This window comes from Notechis scutatus, chromosome 15 (assembly GCF_049901735.1).
Source record: "Notechis scutatus isolate UNSWTSFEM ecotype Mainland chromosome 15, rNotScu1.2, whole genome shotgun sequence".
NCBI classification, from domain to species: Eukaryota; Metazoa; Chordata; class Lepidosauria; order Squamata; family Elapidae; genus Notechis; species Notechis scutatus.
In genome coordinates, this window is record NC_142023.1 from 5,617,345 (window position 1) to 5,636,054 (window position 18,710).

At 44.4% G+C, this 18,710-nt stretch overlaps 1 protein-coding gene across 1 annotated transcript in view; it reads right to left on the minus strand.

Moving 5' to 3' along the window:
- PAPPA (pappalysin 1) overlaps positions 1–18,710 on the minus strand; it is a 133,766-nt gene that overhangs the window by 67,719 nt on the left and 47,337 nt on the right. The window contains 2 exon segments of the mRNA XM_087943904.1: positions 12,283–12,374; positions 15,671–15,799. Of these exon segments, the coding sequence (XP_087800030.1) occupies positions 12,283–12,374; positions 15,671–15,799 (221 nt within the window).

Here is an 18,710-nt window from a genome sequence, read left to right on the forward strand (position 1 = left end):
AATGCCATTGCGAGGTTGACCCCGGTTTCCGGCATCAAGAAAAATAGCAGCTCCATTTCTTTCCGTGTTTGGCAGATCTCATGAACAACGGAGACAAACCCATGTATCATGGAGGAGGAAGACGAACAGCTGACAGGGAGTAGGACTGTGGCTCTGTTGACTGTGGAGGAAACTGGGGAAGGGCGAAGTCCAGCTGGGACGAGCAGGGGAGAGGTAGAACAAGGGAGAGGGAGTTCAGAGGAAGACCCAGGCCTACCCTCTCTTCATCCTAGGGCACGCAGAGAGGAACAGAGAAAAGAGTAAAGTGGGTTGTGTGGCTTATGGGGGAGGAAAGGGCCGTGATTAGCCACAGCTGGGAAGAGCATTTAAAAGAAATGCATGCTGAATGCGGCAGCTGCTGGGAGCAAATGTGAATTTGTCTTGTGTTGACTTTGGTTATCTGTGTTCCTGGTGTCTTCCCAACCTTGTTGAGTTATTGCTGTGCCTTCAGGTCTGGAATTCTTGTTCCTGCCCTGCCGGACTAATGACCTCATCGTGCCTTGATTGGACTTATAGTTACAGTTTTTGTTGACCACGTTTTGGACTTGATTCTCTGCAGCCAAAGGCCGTTCCTGGGAGAGTTTTTCTCCAGCCAGAAGGTAACCAAGACATTGGGGGCAAAGTTGGAGCTAACAAAGGGACTCCTACTGATTATCTGACTGTGTTGCCTTTGTGCCACGCCCCTTTGGGTCATCACACCATGTATGAAAAAAAAATGAGCTATCTGATGCAGAAAGATGATCTATTCACTCTCTTGCTCTGTCCAACGCAGTTAAGCATTCATGCAAGAGATTCAGCTTACTTCATCTTAAACTTGGTCAACTTTTCGAGGCTTAGCGAGTGATGTGAATCGGGTTGTTCGGTAGTTTAAAGTTGAATTTAACAGAGCTGGAAGGGACCTTGGAGGTCTTCTAGTCCAACCCCCTGCTCAAGCAGAAGACCTTGTATCATTTCAGACGTGGCTGTCCAGTCTCTTCTTAAAAATCTCCAGGGATGGAGCATCTGCAACCTCTGAAGGCAAGTCGTTCCACTGGTTAATTGTTCTAACTGTCAGCAAATTCCTCCTTTGTACTAGGTCACGTCTCTCCTTGACTATTCCGAGAGTGCCTTGTGTCACAAGCTGGAGAAGGTACGCATGAAGTTGGCCCACCAGAGTTGATTTTCATTGTTCCTCATAACAAACTGGATCCTGGCAAGGCTGAAAAACTGATAAGACATTGGCTGAGCTCTTATAAACAGCAGATGTGACGTTAAACCGATGCCTGGGGTGTCTCGTGATAGACTGCAGAGAAGAAGGCATCCTCAACCTGCTTCTTTGGAGAAAACCGATCATCCCGTCCATTTTTAAAAAAAATCCCTGAGATTTATCGGAATTATGATTATGGGTGAGTAACCTCCCACCCTCCCCAAGAAAATGCTGCGTTCATTTGGGGTCCACATGCCAAGTGGCGCTGAATTGGATGGGGGTAGAATTGAGGGTGGGGTGGTTCCTTCTCTACCTGCCCTATCTCTGCTTCTATCACAGCTCAGCATTAAGGTCAAATAGCTAAATCAGTCCTCCTTCCACTTTGATTGATTATGTGCTATCAAGGAGGTGTTGACTTTTTGTTGACCACACAGAGAGATTTTTCTCCAGGAGAGTTTATCCCTGCTTTAAGATGTTGCGCGCGCGCGGCCCCTTATCTTATCGACGCAGGGATAGAATGGATGAACAGACAAAGTATTAGTACCACTTTATAATGCCTTGATAAGGCCACACTTGGAATACTGCATCCAGTTTTGGTCACCACGATGTAAGAAAGATGTTGAGACTCTATAAAGAGTGCAGAGGAGAGCAACAAAGAGGATTAAGGGACGGGAGGCTAAAATATACAAAGAACGGTTGCTGGAATTGGGTATGTCTAGTCTAATGAAAAGAAGAACCAGGGGGTGACGTGATAGCAATGTTCCAATATCTGAGGAGGGGGCTGCCACAAAGAAGAGGGGGTCAGCCTATTCTCCAAAGTAGCTGAAGGCAGGACATTGGATGGAAACTCATGAAGGAGAGATCCAAAGTAGAACTAAAGAGAAATTTCTTGACAGTGAGAACAATTAACCAGTGGAACAGAAGTTGCCTCCAGAAGTTGTGGGAGGTTTTTCAAGAAGAGATTGGACAACTCTGCAACTGGGAGAGGGATCTTGGAGTCTTAGTGGACAATCAGCTAAATAGGAGACAGCCGTGTGCAGCAGCAGCCACAAAAGCTAATGCAATCCTAAATTGCATTAACAGAGGGATACAATCAAGATCAAGAGAGGTACTAATACCACTCTATAAAGCCTTTGTAAGACCACACCTAGAGTACTGCATCCACTTCTGTTCACCACATTACAAAAAAGATGTTGAGATTCTAGAAAAAGTACAGAGAAGAGCAACCAGGATGATTAGGGGACTGGAGACTAAAACATATGAAGAACGGTTACAGGAACTGGGCATGGCTAGTCTAGTGAAGAGAAGGATCAGGGGAGACAGGATAGCAGCCTTCCAATATTTGAGGGGCTGCCACAGAGAGGAGGAGGAGGGGGTCAAGCTATTTTCTAAAGTGCCTGTAGGCCAGACAAGGAATAATGGATGGAAACTGATCAAGGAGAGATTTAACCTGGAAATAAGGAGGAATTTTCTAACAGGGAGAACAATCAACCCGTGGAACAGAAGTTGCCCTCGGAAGTTGTGGGAGCGCCATCACTTGAGACCTTCAAGAAGAGATTGGACTGCCATTTGTCAGAAATGGTGTAGGGTCTCCCACTTGGGCGGGGGGTTGGACTAGATGACCTACAAGGTCCTTTCCAACTCTGATTATCTGTTATCAGTTAAAACTATTTGTCCAGAATTGAACAGGGTCTCCTGCTTGAGCAAGGGGTCAGACTGGAAGACCTCCAAGGCTCATTTCCAATTCTGTTATTCCGTTGCTCTGTTATCCACGTCTGAATCGCAAACCCAGACAGAAAAAAAAAACCCCTCCCTCTACAGGGCCCACACCCATTTAAAAAAACTACATGGAATAATCTGACCTGCCCCCCCCCCCCCTGAAAAATCTTCAATCCGGTTTCAAGGTTTGGATAAACGAGTATATAAATATGGATTGGCACAGGCTTGCCTTTTCTAGAAGACTTGGGTGAAATGCCGTTAAAAAAAAAATAAGGCTCCAAACTTGGAGAAATAGCAATAAATTTCCCATCCGTTTGATGTGCTTGGCGTGCTAAATGCTTAGAATATTTTATCACTGGGTTAGGGGGGCAGGAGTTGCCAGGGAGATGCATGCCATCCCAAGAAATCCACTTTATGTTCACCTGATGTTCTTTATTGCTGGCATTGGGGGTCTGCAGACAGTGCATGGCACTGATGGTGAAAACTCATCCAACCCGATTTCCAGACAAGTTGTGCCTCTTAACTCAAGCAGTCAGACGAAGGAGGACAACTGGAGTCCACCCACGCTGGCCAGGGAATTCTGGAGTTGAGGTCCACCTGTCTTAAAGTTGCTTCAAAGAGAGGGTGCTCCATTGTTGGAGGTTTTCAAGAAAAGATTGGTCTAGGAGGGTAGAAAGATCCCTGCCTTGGACAGGACAGAGTAATAGACTTACAGAGTTGGAAGGGACCGTTGAGGTCTTCTAGTCCAACCCCCTGCTCAGGCAGGGAAAAAATATACCATTTCAGACCAAGGGTTGTCCAATCTTTCCAGTGTTGGAGCACCAACAACTTCTAGAGGCAAAAGCTGTCCCATTGATTGATTGTTCTAACTGTAAGGAAATTTAGTTCTAGGTTGCTTCTGTCCTTGATTTGTTTCCATCTGTTGCTTCTCGTCTTGCCTTCAGGTGCTTTGGAGAATAGCTTGACTCCCTCTTCTTCATGGCAGCCCTCAGATATTGGAACACTGCTATCATATCACCGCTGACATGATAGCAGTGTTCCTAGGACATTGGACTAAAAGACCTCCAAGGATCCTTCCACCCCTAGAAGTCCTTGAATCCAGGTCTTCACACCTCACAAATGTTGGAGAACTACAGCTCCTTGTGTTCATGGGTCAACCAGCCCATCAGAGTGGGAATGAGGGAAGACCAACTTCTGGAGAGTCTTCCCTAGCTTAACCACACTATCACGCTGGCATGTCTCCTGTGGATAGATGGTCCTTCCTTCTTGTTTATTTGTCCTGGATCCTTCTGGTTTTTTTTTTAAAGAAGAGACAGAAAGAAGTGGGAGTAAGTGGCTACAAAACCTCCACCACATGAGGAGGTTTTCCATCCGCATTAGGATGTACGCAGAAACAACACAACAGCTTTCCACCTGGCAAACGCAACCCCCCAAAAATCTAATTTTGGGTTTCGACAGGGGACTGCGTTGCACAAACCAGCAGAGAAAGACCCACAGGGCTGCATCCTGTTTTCAGTTTGGGATGGAGCTGCTGGCACCAGAATTATCTTTTCTTCTACACAACTTAAGTCCTTTTTCCAAAAAAATAAAATAAAGAAAAACAGGGAGAGGAGAGGGAAAAGACAGCCCAGACGAAATTAAAGAGGCAAGGAAAAGGGATATTTTTAAGTCTGATTATTTATTTAGGGATCAATCCAAAGGCAACCAGCCCAGAATTGTATTAACTACATGTCCAATTTTGATTTTACTTTATTTTTTAAAAAAAAGAGAGAGAGAGGGAGATGGGGGACAAGAATGTTCAAGAATTGTTTCTGAGTTACAGATTCTTGGACCGAGTTGGCTTCTGCATCAGCCTCTCTCTGCCAACTGCTAAAGTCTATTTGGGGTCAACTCCCCATTGCTTTCCTTCGTGGAAGCAAAAAGAAACAATTGCTGGCCAAGGGCGGGCTTTTATCATAAAGAAATTCTGACTACGGCCGATTACAATAAGAACTAAAGCCAAGCACTGATGATCTGCTGGCTGGAGTTGAACACGTTGCCGGAAATTATCTTCCAGCTTCCTGGAAGTCTTTTCTCCTTCTGGGTTTTCTCCTCTCCTTCTCAGCTTGTACTTTTGTGGAATGCTCCTTAACAGACTTCCTTGTTGCCATGTTTGGTCCTTTCGGTTAATCATCCCTCCATCAGGCAGAGGTGGTTTTCAGCCGGTTCTGACCGGTTCTAGAGAACCGGTAGCGGAAATTTTAAGTAGTTCGGAGAACTGGCCAATACCACCTCTGACTGGCCCTGCCCCCATCTATTCCCTGCCTACCAAGTCCCAGCTGATCGGCTAGGTCTTCTTTGGTTGCCTTGCACAGGAGAACGGAGCTGAAAAGCAGGTTAGTGGAGTGGGGAGGGAATGGAGATTTTGCAGTGACCTTTCCCTACCACGCCCACCAAGCCACGCCCACAGAACTGGTAGTAATGAAGTTTGAATCCCACCACTGCCATCAGGGATCCTTTCTTCACTTCTTCCCACTTTCTGAATGGGTCCAAAGTCCCCGGGAAGACTCAATCAAAGTATGGGGAGATGTTGTTTCCCACCCCCCCGTAGCACAACTGCAGTGAGATTAATCGGTGGAAGCTTGTTAAAGAGAGCCCAACGTAAAAATTTCCTAACAGTAAGAACGATTAACCAGTGGGACAGCTTGCCTCCAGAAGTTGTGGGCGCTTCATCATCGGAGGTTTTTAAGAAGAGATTGGGCAACAATTTGATTGTGATTGTATAAGATCTCTTGCCTTAATCAAGGGGTGGGAGTAGAAGACCTCCAAGGTTCCTTCCAGCCCTAGAGTTCTAGGATGTGTGCCACGAAAGCATGCATTGAACCACACACGGCACATGGGAAGTCTCAGACGCTTGCAGAAAAAAAGGGGGAAGGAGGAAACCAGAAAGCAAACAAACACTAGACAGCAGTAAACGCAACTTTTGATGATGATGATGATGATGTCATCCATTCAGTTGTGTCTGACTCTTGGTCATTCTTTGGGCCAGGATTCTCCACATCTTCCAATCTTTCCCTACTTCTTTGAGTTGTTCGATGCTCTGGTTGATGTCAGCTTTGATGGTGTCCAGCCACATTGTTTTTGGATGGCCCGGTTTCCTTTTACTGCTAAACATTTCCAAACGTAATTGCTTTCTCCAGTGAATTCCCCCATAGGACATGGCCAAAATAAGTCACACGCAGTTTTGTGATTTTTTTTCCCCCTTCCAGTGACAACCCCAATGTTTGCACCCCTGACATTAGACCAAAAGAGCACATCTATATTCTTCAGAGCATCTCAAGCAAAGGTACCAGCCCAGAACGTATAAAAGGAAAAGAGTCAAATGCCAAGGAACCATATTCTGATGTGAGCATTGGAAGAACAAAATAGCATTAATTCAATCCGCTTCCTTTTATTTATTTTTTGTGTGTATGGGGGAAAAATGCAAAATTGGGTTTCAGGAGACCAGGGCAGTCTGACCAAGATAGGGAAGGGGGGGAGGGGGAGGGAGGGAGGGAGAGAAAGAGAGAGAGGAGAGAGAAAGAGGAGGGAGAGAAGAGAGAGGGGGAGAGAGGAGAGAGAGAGGAGAGAAGAGAGAGAATAGAGAAGAGAGGGAGAGGGAGGGGGAGAGAGAGAGAGAGAGAAGACCACACATTCACTTTTGTTCCTGCTATTTTTACCTCCTGTGATCTAAAGCAGATCGATCCAAGTCGTATCTGATTAGGAGGAGGCTTGGGGCAAACAACAGGCCAGGGAAAACGTAAGCAGAAGCTAACAACGTTACAGGTCAACAAGCAAATGCAAGAGGGTTTGTGAGCTGAGAATGCACAGAGGCAAAAGATAATAGATCCCGCCAAGGTGAGAGAGCAAAATGCAACGTTCCTTCTTCCCATGAAAAACAAAACAAAACCAAGAACAGTGGAACACAGCAACGTGGACTTAAAGAGCTGTTGATCATGAACATCCTAACAATAAGGATTGTCTCAGAAGGTGGTGGCCTTTCCTGAGCTGATTGTAGATAAGCAAACAATGGCGGGCCAGCTGTCACTCTTCCAAATTTATGCTACATTCACAGAACACAGTTCAACAGGTCAGTTGCAAAAAATAAAGGCTGCACTTGCACAACTCTTGATGAGTTTTCATTTCATGCGGAGTTTTGTGCATTGGGCGAATCTGGCCCATTAAAAAAAAAATCTTAACAATTCCCAGCACTGTGCAGGAAAATGATCTGATCTGGAAACTAGATTGAGCACCGTGTTGAAGGCAACCCACGCTTCTGGAGCTTGCCTTTTAATTGTTGAAGGGCAGCTACTGGTTCAGATGACTGTGTGGTCTAATCTGCAATTCCAGTCTCACTGCTAGGATTATTGGTAGGTTGTGCTTGATGGCTGAGACAATTGAGTGTGACTTGTGTGGGTTCAAGAGGAACTTCAACAAGCTGCCAACATCCCAAGTCATGTTAGACAATAGAGTTGGCTTTTTGTCATCAAGTTGACCATGATTTGATGCATTAAAAGGGCTGAAAGAATAAAGCTATTTCTAAGCTTTTCGTGAGGGGACATGCTAGTTGGAAATGGTAGGCCCAACTAGTATGCTTGGTTGGTAATGGTCAAAAACAAGTTAATGTTTTCCTTCCTTTCTACTACTGTAAAGGAATCACTGAAGAAAAACAGAATAACACAGTTGGAAAGGACCTTCGAGATGTTCTAGTTCGGTCTCTTACTCAACCAGGAAACCCTACATCATTTCAGACAAACGGTTGTCCAATATCTTCTTAAAGACCTCCAGTTGGTGGATCCACAACTTCTGGTGGCAAGCTGTTCCACTGGTTAATGGTTCTAACTGTCGGGAAGTTCCTCCTTAGTTTTAGGTTGCTTCTCTCCTTGATTAGTTTCCACCCATTGCTTCTTGTCCTGCCTTCTGGGGCTTTGGAGAATAGATTTGACCCCCTCTTCTTTGTGGCAGCCCCTCAGATATTGGAAGAAAGCTATCATGTCACCCGCTAGTCCTTCTTATTATTTGACTAGATTAACCGTTCTTTGTATGTTTCAGCCTCCAGTCCCTTAATCATCTTTGATGCTCTTCCTTGCACTCTTTCCAGAGTCTCGACATCTTTCTTATATCGTGGTGACCAAAAGTGGATGCCGTATTCCAAGTGTGGTCTTATTTTAACCATTCTCTGTTCTTCTGATTGATTTGATGTGCAATACACCTAGTGCATGTATCAAGTAAGCTTCGTCCAACGTGATGCTCAACATCTAAACGCTGGAATGCATTTTAGGGATTGGGCATTCCCATTGAATTGCCCCAATTAGCAACAGCCAGCAATGTCCTTTGTCCTTTTATGAAGCATCTGAAGTCCGATTCTCCCACTAGTGTGAATTTCTTTGCTCTAAGAGTCACAGAGCTGTTTCCCTCCCTCCCCCCCCCCCAAAAAAAAAGAACTAGGGGGAAAGAGAGGGAAATTTATAACAAACAGCTAAATCTCTGGACACCCATCTCTTGTACACTCCAAGCATCCTGCCGCCATTGAGCGCTGACAATCATTGCTAATCAAGCCTCAGGAATAAAAAGATCTGGTTAAGCAATTATCATCCCTGAAAAGGAAGGATAAAAGCAACTTTGATGCCCCTTCAAGGGGGCTCATTAGCATCTCAAAGGAGATGTCAGCTCCTTCAGCTTTGCCAACTTGGGGCTCCCAAAGACTTGACCCCTTCGGAGCTTTTCAGAGTTCAGCTTCCCCCTAAAGATCCTATAGATAAGCTTCCACTGGATCTAGGGTTTAGAATGGGGGGTGGGTGGGAGTGGGGAGGAGGGCTCCAATTACAAAGAAACCAGGAAGGATTGACCATTTCCATCATCAAAGATGGAATACAAAGAACGCTTAAACCCCTGAGTGTTAAAGTGTGAATAAACCTGAATCGGGGTGAAATTTAAGGCTGGTTTCGCACACTAGTCAAAACAAAGTACTATTCTGGCCCTCAAGACGATAGCAGACTTGGTTAACAATGACATTATTGTGAGTGTTTTGCACAATGTAGAAGAATAGGGTTGGAAGAGACCTTGGGGGTCTTCTAGTCCAAGCAGGAAATCCTATACCATTTCAGGAAAACGGTTGTCCAATCTCTTCTTCAAGAGATTGAAGTGTTGGAGCACCTACAGCTTCTGAAGGAAGGTTGTCTGACTGATTAAATTGTTCTAAATTAAGTCAGGAAATTTCTCCTTCGTTCTAGGATAGTTTCTCTCCTTGATTAGTTTCCAACTGTCTGGAATCCACATCACGTATCTGATATTACCACAATGGAGAAAGTCCAGAAATATTTCACAAGAAGAGTTCTCCACTCCTCTATTCGTTGCAGAATACCTTATGCCACCAGACTTGAAATTCTAGACCTAGAAAACCTAGAACTACGCCGCCTTCGGTCCGATCTAAGTATAGTATATAAAATCATACATTGCAATGTCCTACCTGTCAATGAATACTTCAGCTTCAACCATAACAACACAAGAGCAAACAATAGATACAAACTCAAGGTTAATCGCACCAAACTTGATTGCAGGAAATACGACTTCAGCAACAGAGTGGTCAATGTCTGGAATACTCTACCTGACTCTGTGGTTTCTTCCCCAAACCCTCAAACCTTTAAACTTAGACTGTCTACTATTGACCTCACCCCCTTCCTAAGAGGTCTGTAGGGGGTGTGCATAAGCACACCAATGTGCCTACCATCCCTGTCCTATTGTTCCTTTTTATTTTTCTTATATGTATTCATTTCATGTATTCATAACTATGTTTATCCTTATACCTATTATCTTGTAAGCGACTGACAAATCAAATAAATAAATAAAATAAATAAACTGTTACTTCTTGTCCTGTCCTCAGGTGTCTGGAAGAATAGGTGTGACTCCTCCCTCTTTCGTGAGATAGCCCCTCAAGTACTAGAAGACTGCTATCACGTCACCCCTAGTCTTCCTCTTCGTTACACCAGACATAACCAATTCCCTTAATCACTCGTTGTATAGTTTTGAGAGGTGCGGTGGCCTAGAAGTGGAGCTCTCGCCTCACCATCAGGAGGCTGTGAGTTCGATCCTTAGATATTTCTCTCTCTGGGCATGTTAAGAAGATATCTGCTGAATATAACTCCACATTGGTGACAAGAAGGGCATCTGGCCAGTAAACAGCTCTTGTTCAGTTGCCCAGACTCCACCCTGCAAGGGATTATGGGGTGGTTAAAAGGAGATGATGATGACGACTCGTTGTATAGTTTAGCCTCCAGACCCGGATCATGTATATTCTCTTCTTGGCAAACATGATGGACTGAAGTGTATAACTCATGGGGGCTATCTAGCTTATGTTCCTCATCTACAAGAGCCGTGGTGGCGTAGTGGTTAGAATGTAGTACTGCAGACTACTTCTGCTGACTGCTGGCTGCCAGCAGCTTGGCAGTTCAAATCTCACCAGGCTCACGGTTGACTCAGCCTTCCGTCCTTCCGAGATGGGTCAAATGAAGACCCAGATTGTTGGGGGCAAGAGGCTGACTCTGTAAACCGCTTAGAGACAGTTGTAAAAGCACTGTGAAGGGATATATAAGTTTATGTGCTATTGCCCTTCCTTCCTTCCTTCCTTCCTCCCTCCCTCCCTCCCTCCCTCCCTTCCTTCCTTCCTTCCTTGGTGGTACAATGGTTAGAAGGCAGTACGGCAGTCTCTGCCCACAGCCTGGACCAGCTCAAAGTTGACTCAGCCTTCCGTCCTTCCGAGATGGGTCAAATGAAGACCCAGATTGTTGGGGGCAAGAGGCTGACTCTGTAAACCGCTTAGAGACAGTTGTAAAAGCACTGTGAAGGGATATATACGTTTATGTGCTATTGCCCTTCCTTCCTTCCTTCCTTCCTTCCTTCCTTCCTTCCTTCCTTCCTTCCTTCCTTCCTCCCTCCCTCCCTCCCTCCTCCCTCCCTCCCTCCCTTCCTTCCTTCCTTGGTGGTACAATGGTTAGAAGGCAGTACGGCAGTCTCTGCCCACAGCCTGGAGTTCAATTCTGACCAGCTCAAAGTTGACTCAGCCTTCCGTCCTTCCGAGATGGGTCAAATGAAGACCCAGATTGTTGGGGGCAAGAGGCTGACTCTGTAAACCGCTTAGAGACAGTTGTAAAAGCACTGTGAAGGGATATATAAGTTTATGTGCTATTGTCCTTCCTTCCTTCCTCCCTCCCTCCCTCCCTCCCTCCCTCCCTCCCTTCCTTCCTTCCTTCCTTCCTTCCTTCCTTCCTTGGTGGTACAATGGTTAGAAGGCAGTACGGCAGTCTCTGCCCACAGCCTGGAGTTCAATTCTGACCAGCTCAAAGTTGACTCAGCCTTCCGTCCTTCCGAGGTGGGTAAAATGAGGACCCAGATTGTTGGGGGCAAGAGGCTGACTCTGTAAACCACTTAGAGAGAGCTGTAAAAGCACTGTGAAGCAGGATATAAGTCTAAGGGCTATTACTATTGCTGTCAGCCATGGAAGTCATATTTGTATTAACCGCATATTTTCTTAGAAGCTTTGAGGCTGCCACAAGTAGTGCCTGGGAATTTGGGAGGGGGGAATTCTTAGTGAGTAGTAGATTAGACTCAACAACATTCTTCTCCCAAGTCATGTCAGCCTGCACCTGGATGGGAGTGGGTGAAAGGTTTGGCTTTGGATAGAACAATGTTTGATTGGGCCATGTGATGGACTATTGGGTGCAGGAGGTGGATCTTTGATTTTCACTTGGGGAAGGGAAAACCTGGAATTTCAGATTCGGGTTTTCCCAGATGTGCCAATGGGACTTCTTTAATAAATTCTTACTTGGATGGACTTTGTCTCTGAGTGTTGAATTGAAATGGGAAGGGGTTTTTTTTGGGGGGGGGGGAACGTTCACAATTGCTACAGTTGAGTTGAACTCACCAGCTTTGTAGACACTTTGACTCCACTGCCTCTACAAAGGAGTTAACAGCATTCACCAAGGCTAAAGGTTGCCTGAAATCTCCAGTTGTTCTCAGATAAAAGACATACAAGCTCTCATAAGCCTCGCTGCCAAAAGCTCAACTTTAAAAAAATTATTATTATTAAAGAGATGGATTTATTTTTTCTATTCATGGCTTGGAAAGAAAAGACTAGCTCCACAACACTTGCCTCTTGGTCCAAGAAACCTGCTGAAGAGAAGCTGATCTCTCTCTTTCACTTCAGGCCACCTCGATGGATGGTAACAGCCACATTCCTCTCCATGGCTTGGACCTTGCGTTATCCATGGGATGTGCGCGCATGGTGGTGTTTGCTGATGAGAAGGATACCCCAGCCAACTTACCTACACAGTTGAAAGATAATTCCTGACGGCAAAAGAGAGAGCATCCGTCATGATTCACTTTGTTCATGTCATCACATTCTTCCCCGAGGTCTCTGCCAAGAGAAACAACCGCTTAGAACAATTGGATTATTAAAATAAATTTTAAAGCATGGGAGGATCTGGAGAGGAGACCTTTAAACCTCAAGAGGTTAAGACAATTTCTTCCTTAGGGGTTTTTTTTTTTTTTTTTTGCTCTTCTACAAGATGCACCAAAAAGAGAATAGGGAAGGGAGGGAGCGAGGGAGGGAGGGAGGAGGAAGGAAAGAAGGAAGGAAGAAGGGAGGGAGGAAGGAAGGGAGGAAAAGGGAGGGAGGGACAAAGGAAGGAGGGGAGGGAAGAGAAAGGAAGGAAGGAGGGAGGGAGGGAGGGAAGGGGAGGGAGGAAAGAGGGAGGGAGGGAAGGAGGGAGGGAGGGAGGGAGGGAGGGAGGGAGGGAGGAGGAAGGAAGGAAGGAAGGAAGGAAGGAAGGAAGGAAGGAAGGAAGGAAGGAAGGAAGGAAGATTCTAAATGTTTTGGACTAGATAAAAACTCCTGTAAGCTCCATCAGAAAGATTAGTTAAGTAGGGTACCAATACATTCTAAACAAACATTTCCTATCGGTTTTAAAAAAATATTACAGCCAGGCACTTTAGCTGGTTGGCCAAGGATGAGAAGGTGGAGTATCCATCACCTTTACTCATCTCTTGGAGAAGGGACCTTTTGAAAGTCTCTGCTCATTCATGCAGACCTTTAGAGCAAATCTGAAATACAAGTGAAATTCAACCTTCCATGGACATAAATCTTTGCATCTCATGTTCTGAGAGCACAAATGACTTTTGGGACTCCGTTCTGTTTTTCTTGTGATGGCAAGGGATGGTTACAGCCTTCGCATATATAATCTGCCCTCTGGAATATTCTTGGTTAAACAAAAAATAATGCCTCTTAAGTGGGAAGAAACATCATAAAACAATTATGGGGATTTGCAGGGAAGCAACAACATACAAGGAATGTTGATTGAAGGTCAGCCAGTTTGGGGTAATGGTTAAAGCCCCAGACTAGAAATCGAGAGACGGAGAGATTTAATTCTGCCTTAAGCACAAAACTAACTGGGTGACTTCTCTCTCTCTGTCATAGGAAGCGAAAATCAAGAGGGGATTGGGGGAAATCGCTTTTGAAAAAGCTTGCCAAGAAAACTACAAGGGATTAGTCTCCAGAAGTCAACAATGATGTGAAGCCACACACACAAAGATCTGCGCACATTTAAACAAACAGGAGACATTGGTATCGAATTGTGCAATGCTAGAACCCGTCTTGCAGATTCTCAATAGATTTTCTATGTCCCCTCAAAGAGGATTCTGTTTTTCCAGCATGGCCTTAGTGCTTCCAAATATTGTTTGTCCCCGCCATTGTTCTCAATCACCTTTCTGAATTGATTTTATGGTTTTTCTCGTACGCCCCTTAAACTATGATCTGCGGCCTCTTTGCATGGACCACACTTTTTGATACGGAAATATTCTGATGGGGGAAGAAATATAGTCCCATCTTAGAAAACGAAAGGAAGGTGAAAGAGGGGAAATGGAAGGCTACCAAGGAAGAGCATGAAGGTGGAGTGAAATAGAGGATTTTTTACACCCAACACTTGTCCATCTCACTTTGTGGAGATAAAAAAAAGATGTGGAGACTCTAGAAAGAGTGCAGAGAAGCGCAACAAAGGGTTAGGGGACTGGAGGCTAAAACATACAGAGAAGGGTTGCAGGAATTGGATATGCCAATTTAAAAGAAGGAGTAGGGTTAACATGATAGAAGTCTTCCAATATCTCAAAGAAGAGAAAGTCAACCCATTCTCTAATAACCCATTCTCTGCAGGACAAGAAGCAATGGATGGAAACTAACCAACGAGAGAAGCAACTTAGAACCAGGGAGAAATTTCCTGACAGTTGGAACAATTAATCAGTGGAACAGCTTTTGCCTTCAGAAGTTGTGGGTGCTTCATCACTGGAAGTTTTTTAAGAAGAGGTTGGACAATTCAGATGCGTCTGAAATGGTGTTGGGTCTCCTGTTGGAGCAGGGGGTTGGACTAGAAGACCTCCCAGGTCCCTTCCAACTCTGCCATTCTCTTGTTCTATAAAGTTATTCTATTCTGTTATTCTGTTTCATTACATCATGAGCAGTTCTATTACTCAACATGCTCGGGATTTTTTGCCTCTACATCACACTGAATCATACACTCACCAACCAGGCTGGGTTTACACACTAAGCTAAGCCACAGACAGACTAACCAGAGTTAAAGCTTAAGCCAAAGCCATTAGGGTTTCAATTGAGCTGGCTAAGCAGTCAAAGAAGGGCAGAATTTTCCTCCGTTTGTTTGTTTTGTTCTGGTAGGAAATAAATCTGGAAAGCAAATTCTGTTTCAACAATAGGGGTTGGTAGGCCAAGAAAGAAAGGAAGAATTTTACTAGCTCTCACTAACATTAAAGTTTTTTTTTTTTTTTGACAAATGCACCCTACCTTAACTTTAAATAAGGGGGTGGGGGCATAATGACAACAGCAAAATCCCCCTGAAAAGCAACCATAACTCCTTCTTTATTATTAATACATCACTGATTTCTCTTTAATGCATGACCCCTCTGTGTAAAATTACAAGAAATGTGTAATTTTCAAACGCAGACTTCAATAAGAAGATCCATCGCAGTTTCTGGGAAAGCGCCATCCACCCAAAAGCCAAACAAATAATAATTATGCAACCAATAGAAGAGAATAGAAGATCAACAAAGATGATAAGGGACTGGAGGCTAAAACATACGATGAATGGTTGCAGGAACTGGGTATGTCTAGTCTAATGAAAAGAAGGACTAGGGGAGACATGATAGCAATATCTCAGGGGCTGCCCCAAAGAAGAGGGAGTCAAGCCATTCTCCAAAGCATCTGAAGGCAGAGCAAGAAGCAACGGATGGAAACTAATCAAGGAGAGAAGCAACTTAGAACTAAGAAGAAATTTCCTGACAATCACAACAATTAATCATTGTGAACAACTTGCCTCCAGAAGTTGTGAATGCTCCAACACTGGAAGTTTTTAAAAAGATGTCTGAAGTGGTATAGGGTTTCCTGCCTAGGCAGGGGGTTGGACTAGAAGATCTCCAAGGCCCCTTCCAACTCTGTTATTTTATTCTACTCTAATAGTTGTAGCTCAGGGTTGAACGGTGGGGTCCTGAGATTTTTTTAAAAAATCAAGGTGGGCTCAAACCTTCTTACTGAAAACATTGGGATTTTATTTGGGGAATGTGCCAGATTTGAATCAATCCTTGACACGCTTTAAGCGATAACAGAAAATGTGACTCTCCCCTCCCCCCCCAAAAAAGATTTGTACTTACTTCTGGATAATCCCATCGCCGCAGTAGCCTTTTCCGTGAGTGTAGGACAGGGTGGGAGAAGGTTCGCTTTCTTTTTGTTCAGAAACAACAGAAACTCGATAATGGTATGGCGTGCCATCCTTCAGCTCGCTGCAAATGAAGTGGGGGGAGAAAAAGAGAGATAAGTGAGTTTGACAATGAGAACCTTAAAGAACCTGGGCATGATGTCCACTTCCTTGAAAAACCTTGGGGTTTTTTGCAAGATGTAGTGATGCTGTGTTTGTTTATTTATTTGTGAGGGTCTTTGGGGGCTCACTGCGTTTGGTTCTTTTCTTGCAGAAGTTTCTTCACCCAACTAGAGGACAATGGTAGAAAGGAGTAGAGCATGAGGAGGGGGAGGAGGAGGGGGAGGACAATGACTATGGGGGTCCATGGTGCTTTCTGAGCTTGACAGTTTCCTTATAGATATTTCATGACCGAACTAGGTAACATCATCGGGGCTAGAAGGTAGTGGGATTTGGAGGAGGAGGAGGAGGAGGAGGAGGAGGACTGTGGGGTTCTTGGTGTTCTCTGAGCTTGGTGATTTTCTTGCAGACATTTCATGACCCCAACTAGGTAGTGTCATCAGTGCTAGAAGGGAGTGGAGTGGAAGGGGGGGGTGGAGGAGGAGGAGGAGGAAGAGGAGAACGAGAATGAGAACTGTGGGGTCCTTGGTGCTCTCTGAGCTTGGTTGTTTTCTTGCAGACGTTTCATTACCCAACTAGGTAACATCATCAGTGCTGGAAGGAAGTGGGGTTCTTTCATTTCCTTCAAGCATTGAACTTACTTAATTGGGTCATGAAACATCTGCAAGAAAACCACCAAGCTCAGAGAGCACTAAGGACACCCCCCACCCCTGCAGTTCAATCCTGAACTTCAGATATTCTCTTCTTTTGGTTCTGTAGTTATTTCTCAGATCAATATGACCGCCTATCTCACAAAAAAGCAGTGCATGCGGGAGACAAACAGACTTAGTAAATCCAGCGTGGACTTCCATACAACCGTGTGTCACAATCGCTCGTGTATCTTTGGAGAGAATGGATGGAGAGGAGCACCAGGTCCTTCCCAAGCAGGCGCTCCAACTCAATGCAAAGGCATGTTGAAAGCAACTCAAAACCCACAGTTCCGAGGGGGTCCTTCCAAGTCATCCTATGCCTCCTGCCAGTGTTTTGCAAGCCATGACATTTAAAGGTTGTTTAAGAGAAAGAGGCTTAAGTCAAAGAAACAGCCTCCACCACATCGGTGAATGAGAGTGGCCATCCTCTAAATGAAACCCAGATTGTCGGGTTGTGCAAAAATTAGCCAAATCATCCTCTCTATAAAGTATGGTTTTTTTTTGTTTTTGTTTTAATGTTACTGGATTGTTTTGATTATTTCCAATGAAAGGGTTGCATTGTCTAAAGCTTGCAAGGTTCGGCCCTTGTTTGATTTGCTAAAGAGATGAGCATGGAAGCCAACTAATTTATTCCTCTCTTAATAAGACTTGTTTTATTCCCAGGAGTGGCGTTGTACTAATTCATTTTATCATCTGAGAGCAGGGAGGGGGGGGGGGGTTTCACACTATTTTAATATTTGGGATTTGGGTTTAGATAGAAAATTGCCCCATTTAGCTTTTTTATGAGGGATTCCAAACCAAAGCCTTTATTTCCTTATTGAAGTATTAAAGCTTGTAGCAACCAAGTGTCAGACTCATCCCTTTGTTTATGCCAAGAACACAGGAAATTTACAACAATAAACAGTAAGGAACATAAAGCAATCACTACCCAAATTAAAACCAATCATTAAAATAATGAAAAACTTTGACAAAGAGGCATCTTTTTACCATCTTTCTAAATACTAGAAGAGAGAGAGAGAGAGAGAGAGAGAGAGAGAGAGAGAGAGAGAGAGAGAGACTTTTAAGACAATCCGCGTTGAGCATTTATGTCTAATTTTAAATGACAATTGCCTGACTGCTGGATGTTTACATTTTACAATTAAGTAACAATGTCTTTGCTTCATCTTCTTCATTTAAAAGAAGATATGCAGCATGAAGTAATAAGTTTCTTGAGGGAAAGGAAGAGAAGGGAAGGGAAGTGATGAGAGTAAAAGGAAGGAAGGAAGGAAGGAAGGAAGGAAGGAAGGAAGGAAGGAAGGAAGGAAGGAAGGAAGGAAGGAAGGAAGGAAGGAAGGAAGGAAGGAAGGAAAGGAGTGAGAGTAAAAGAAAGGAAGGAAAGAAAGAAAGAAGGAAGGAGGGAAGGGAAGGGAAGGAGTGAGAGTAAAGGATGGAAGGAAGGGAAGAAAGGAAGGAAGGGAAGAAGGGAAGGGAAGGGAAGGGAAGGGAAGGGAAGGAGGAAGGGAAGGGACAAGGAAAGTGTCCAATAATTATGTACATTATTTGGCCTTTTTAAAAGAAGATAAGGATGGCTATTAGTAGAAGTTAGTAGCTATTCAGTTATGGGGTTGGTGCTGCAACAGTGTTGTTTTAAATATGGAATCCTGCAGATTATCCTTTCAAAGGAGAAAGAAGGAAAGGTGGAAGGACAGAGGAAAAAACTCTTCAGAACATTTTCAGCGATGCACCACAAAATGGATAAAGAGCTCCATTCAACCAGATGGCTATTTCCAGCCAGAGGAAGGTCTCTGTGAATCATCAAGCTGGTGTCCTTTTTCTAACCGATAACGGAACAGAACGTCCTTCTACCCAAAGGGGACCAGAAGCTAACAAATAATTCAAATAAGATTCGCTCAAGAGTATGACCTCATCTGTCCTCTCAAATGAACCTTCCTATCAACTTTCCTTCCTCTTTAATTGCTCATCATGTCCCCAAGTTGTCCTCCTCTTAGGCAGTTAATCTCCTCCCAAATTCACTTAGGGGTATTTTCCCAGACTGAATTTCCAGCGCTGGAGAAACTGCTAGGACCTCAAAGGCCAATTCTGTGTGCACTCCAAAACAAAATTCACGAAAGCATGTCTAGTCTAATGAAGACAAGGACTAGGGGTCGACTAGATAGAAGACTTCCAAGAACTGTTGTCCCAAAAGTG